Consider the following 4,892-nt stretch of genomic DNA (forward strand, 5'->3'; position numbering starts at 1 on the left):
GAGTGAGTACCTGAATACCTGTTCCTGCGTTAATAGTGCTTGAGTTAACAAGTACTCAGGTGTAATTGTGTGGAAGAGAATATAGATTGTTTTGTTTTCAAGCTATACTACAAGCTTAATTTTGCAGGTGAATTAGAGAAAATATTAGAGAAATATCTCAGTTCTTACCTTTTTTCTCCACAAGAATCCCCTTAAAGGACCTGACGATGTCTCATCACAGAAACTACTGAAGCAGATTCTTCTTTGCAACAAGGATTGCTCCCCTATAGAAGCAACTCCTGAAAGAACATTGTCAAGATGCTTGCAAGCTCAAACCTTATTATTATTATTTTTTTTTAGATATATTGGAGGAAACAGATTCCCTCTGCCTCTACCTCAGGATGGCTGGCTGTACCAGCCGCTGCAGGCAGGGGGTGCTCAAATTAATCCAGTCCCTGCAGAGATTGGTCTCAGGAACCCTCACAAAAGGTACTTTGGCTTTTTACTCTAATGCAAATACACTCACTGTACATCTTTCACTTAAGTGTGCATTCACCCAGTTTATGTGTACTTGATTAGATACAGTGTGGGTTTTTGCAAGGCTACACCCAACATTTAATGGATTTTTAGAGTGTCTTGGTTAGTGTGGTCCAGTGGTGTTTGAGTTGCACGCCACTACTGAGTTTGGACACATTGTGATGCACAGTATATTGCCATGTGGTCATGGTCAAGATTCAGTTCCTACAGCAAAGTGTTGTCTATTCATCAACAGCTATGTGTCCTGTCATGGTGTCCTTGAGCAAAACACTGCTTTCTACGGGTTTCAGCATATATAAATACAACATTACCTCGTATTTAGTGATGCATTAGTGCTCCAATGTAACATAGTTTGGTGTGGAAATGCAATACAATTCTTAATCTTAATGCCAATATGAGCTGCATAACTGAGTATGAACTGCTTTGGACACTGAAATAGAGATATACTGTAACTGGTGCTGTGCTGGTGGCAGCTATATTGAGCTATCAGGTCAGGTGAGCCAGATATAGATAGAGATATGGATGTGGCTCTTTTACATATAGGCCAGTGGCACCCAACCTAGGGGTCAGTCAACAAGACATTTCTCTTACACACAATGCTTTTCCTTAATTTCTCAACTTTTAGCTTTTTTTTTTTGTGAAATACTGAATATTTTCACCACTTTTTAAAACTGCTTCAAATAAAATAATCTAAGATGGAAAATGCCCTCTTTGGTTGACAAAACAACACAACTACTCAGAGTCAGTGCATATAAGAATTACAGATAACATTTTCAGATTGATCTGTTGTCTATTACTATTCCTATTTAAATCAGAGTTTGTGGTTAATCTTGTTTATAATGCACATTTGTTTGCATCACCATCAAGGTTGTTAAAAAAGGTTTATTGGGTTGGCCTATGGGGTGCCTTATATTTGCGATAGATTAGGCTTCTTATGGACTTTCCGTATGATCTTGGTAAGAGCTGAATGATGAGGTCATGTATGCGTCATCCGTACACCCCCCTTTGGGCAACAGTTGCGATGCATCTTGTTGTGTTAAAAGCCCTGGCTCGCTTTCTCCTCGCGACCTCTATCATCCTTTAGTTGAAAGTTATTTCTCACCTCAACAGCAAAAAACAAAAACAAATCATCAAGTCATCAAGTCAGAGTGCAGCTGTAAGTCAGTCACGACTGATAAAACACACACTGATCTGTTCTCACTTCCAAAAAAAAACTCTGACCTGCATTTAAAATTCAGATCTGAACCTACACACAAATATGGCGTATGAAATATTAGTGCAGGTGCACTATGCTTCATTTAATCTCTCACTGTGGGCCATGGGCATTTTTCCACCATGTGACTTCTCCAATATACATGTAGTCACCATTTTCCAACCACTACTCTTAGTATCTAGCTCTAAATCACTTGCAGGCATATCTACTGCCAGGAATTGATTTCTTACACAAATACAAAAAAGCAACAATTACATCAGGCTGACAACAAATTCACAAATAGGACACCTGGATATGTGTTTGGGATATTTTACAAAACCTATAAATTTTTTCTTGGATTTTTTATTTTTTTTTGTAAAGGAGCAAGCAATTTGTGAGAATACAACTTAATAGTAGCTTGTATAATGTTGGATGATTAACCAAACTCTTGAAGACTACTTATATCTCATTACCTAGTTACTGGTTGTCCAGTAGAACCTCAAAACATCTAAAGTATAGGCATATTATTATGGTGTTCCTTCAATACAAAAACTACTTGGTACTGCAGTTTTTGCATCTGTAATGTAAAATAAGTACAGAGGTATGCTATGTAATGCACCCTGCTGAGAGTGAAACTATGGTGGCTTTGTCAGCTACTGTGCTATTCTGGAAGTAATACAGCCTACTTATGGCTGCATGGGTTGACAATCTAGGTCATGCACTGCAGCCACATATCTTAAGTGTCTAAAGACTGGGAGTCTGTGGACTATCCATCCTTTTCTATAACAAAGAAATGTGTAAGGGGCTAAACTTCAATTGCTAATTACCAAAGTAAAGCCAGACGCTTAGGAGCGGAGGCAGTAGTTACAGCTACTGTATGTATATTTTTGGGTTTTGTTTGGGTGGTGTGAGAGCGAGAGACAGAGCTTGAAAGCTGCTGTCTCACACCAAAAGCAATATTGAACCCAGAGCACAATTTAAGTAATCCTTGCACACAAATACTGATTTGAGAGCATAGATTTATCTTCTTTTTTTTGCCTCTAGGACACCTTCTGGGCTCCTAGTGTCATTATTTGTAGATACCAGTTACCGTGCCCTCTGTGTCCTCAAAGGCTGAGTAAAATGAAATGAGTTTGAATTCTATTGAACATCTAGTTCCTTGATACTGTGCCTCTGTGCATGTTTGCTGCTTCTCCTTAAATGTTCTTTTGTGCTTTGCTGATTGCAGCATGTGGCACTGACCTTTTGTTACTTTAGGTTAAGATGCTTGTGCGTTAGGCCGTGTCTTTATTTGTACCATAATTGAATGTCACTGAGTTAATTAAGTGCCTCTAGTCAAAATACTAAGTTATACATTTAAAATGGGGCCCAGTGATTCCATCACTTCAACCCACATTGGGAATGTTCAATATATGGGTTTTGCCTGCTAATGTGAGAGAACAAAATAGACAGCTTTCTAATTTAACACTTGGTGTAATGTATGTGTGTTTCAAAGTGTGAATTATGCAGTATCAGCTCATCATTGTGATATCTCAGGATCAAAATGCCCAAGATTGTATATATACATTCCAAAAGGTGTGCACACAAACAGTAAGACTAATTGTAATACAATGCAATTTAGCATAAAACACTAAGAACTAAGGCCTCAAAAAGGAAGCTGAATCAACATATTACTGATACATGCTCAATATAATTGGAAAGTAAGGCTATTGTGTTAGATTATATTACATATTCTACATATGACCCCTTATTGTGTCCATAAATACAATACTAGAAATCACTTTTCATTAACTATAAACAAAAATGACAAATAGATGCATAATATTTGTATTGTGCATTTATTCAACCAAACTTAATTCCAAAACATCTAATAACTACTTTGAACTACTTTTAATTTTTAACAGCAGGGCTTTTCTAATTTGGATCACTGGTTGTGGCTTAATTCTTTCCAACGCACATTTTAAGTGTGTTCACAACCATAAATAAATATTAATATAATATAATAATATAAATGACATTGAAACAGTGGAATTCATGGGTAGGGTAACATATAAAACATATTCAAATAACATAATGGAAAGAGTTGATCTTTACAGTAATCTATTTTTTCAATGTTGTTCCAACTTTTCTCTGCACAATTTACTCTTAATTATGCCGCAGTGCATCATCTCTGCTCTGCAGAATGTATGATAGCTTGCAAAATATGCCAGCCCAGTATGTGAGTTGTATCATACAGTATGCATGGAAGAAGACATGAAAATATGCACACACTTGCATATTCAGTTTCACACACGCAAACATGTCAGGTAGACTGAAAAATATAAGACTTTTATCTCTAACACACACACATTTCCAGCAGATTGATTTGTAATGCATATTTGCCTGCACACACTTATATATATATATATATATATATATATAGTAACATGAACTGTAAACTGACTTTAACCTTTTATAAATGCTCTGCTTACAAACGCAGCAGCATGTATATTCATCTTCAGACCTTTAAACACTGCAAGCTGGAGAGTCAGAGTTGCGGAAACACGGGTGGTGAAATGCCTTGGGCCTTTAGCTCACTGACACTTGCTGTTATTCTTAGGTCCCTTGTGGCTGGTGTATTTTAAGTGTTTATACTTTTATACGGTACTTTATATGCTTTGATACTAGCTCTTCTGTTACTTCGTTTAATCCTTCATGATTCTTTATAATGACTGAACAACATTTTCAAGACAGTGTCTATGCATGCAAAGCTCCTAGTGAATTTTTGGGAAGTCACTGATAATGTGTCTTTCGTCATCATCTTTCAATGTGTTATTATTATTATTACTGTTGTTAACATTTTTAAGGAACCCGCTGAGCTGTCTTGTTGCGTGTAATATACCTTTTATGAGGCTGTGAAATGTAGAGTTAAGATTGTACTCAACACTAATACATATTAGCCAACCATTCATAGTGAGTGTTGGCAGCTATATGAGCCACTCAGCAACTAGCATTACTCCTAACCTAAGTACTGACATTTCCATATGTGACAGTCTGATAAACCTAAGCTATTAACATTTAACAATTGATTGAAAAAAAAACATTGTGAAGGAACCTGGTAGTTCACCTGGTGGCGTGTGCGCCCCATGTGTGAGTCTTTTCTACACTGAACTGGATTTGATTCCAGGCTGTGGCCCTTTGCTGC

The 4,892-nt window shown here is 37.0% G+C and overlaps 1 protein-coding gene across 1 annotated transcript in view; it reads left to right on the forward strand.

Moving 5' to 3' along the window:
* The first annotated feature begins 345 nt into the window (after positions 1 to 345).
* Positions 346 to 4,892, forward strand: part of kcnip1b (Kv channel interacting protein 1 b) — a 19,056-nt gene continuing 14,509 nt past the window's right edge. The window contains exon 1 of the mRNA XM_035666004.1: positions 346 to 468. Coding sequence (XP_035521897.1) covers positions 381 to 468 — 88 coding nt within the window. The 5' untranslated portion in view covers positions 346 to 380. The remainder of the gene's footprint in view (positions 469 to 4,892) is intronic.

The sequence above is a fragment of the Morone saxatilis genome, unplaced genomic scaffold, assembly GCF_004916995.1.
Source record: "Morone saxatilis isolate NCDOM2014 unplaced genomic scaffold, NCSU_SB_2.0 Contig20, whole genome shotgun sequence".
Classification (NCBI taxonomy): domain Eukaryota; kingdom Metazoa; phylum Chordata; class Actinopteri; family Moronidae; genus Morone; species Morone saxatilis.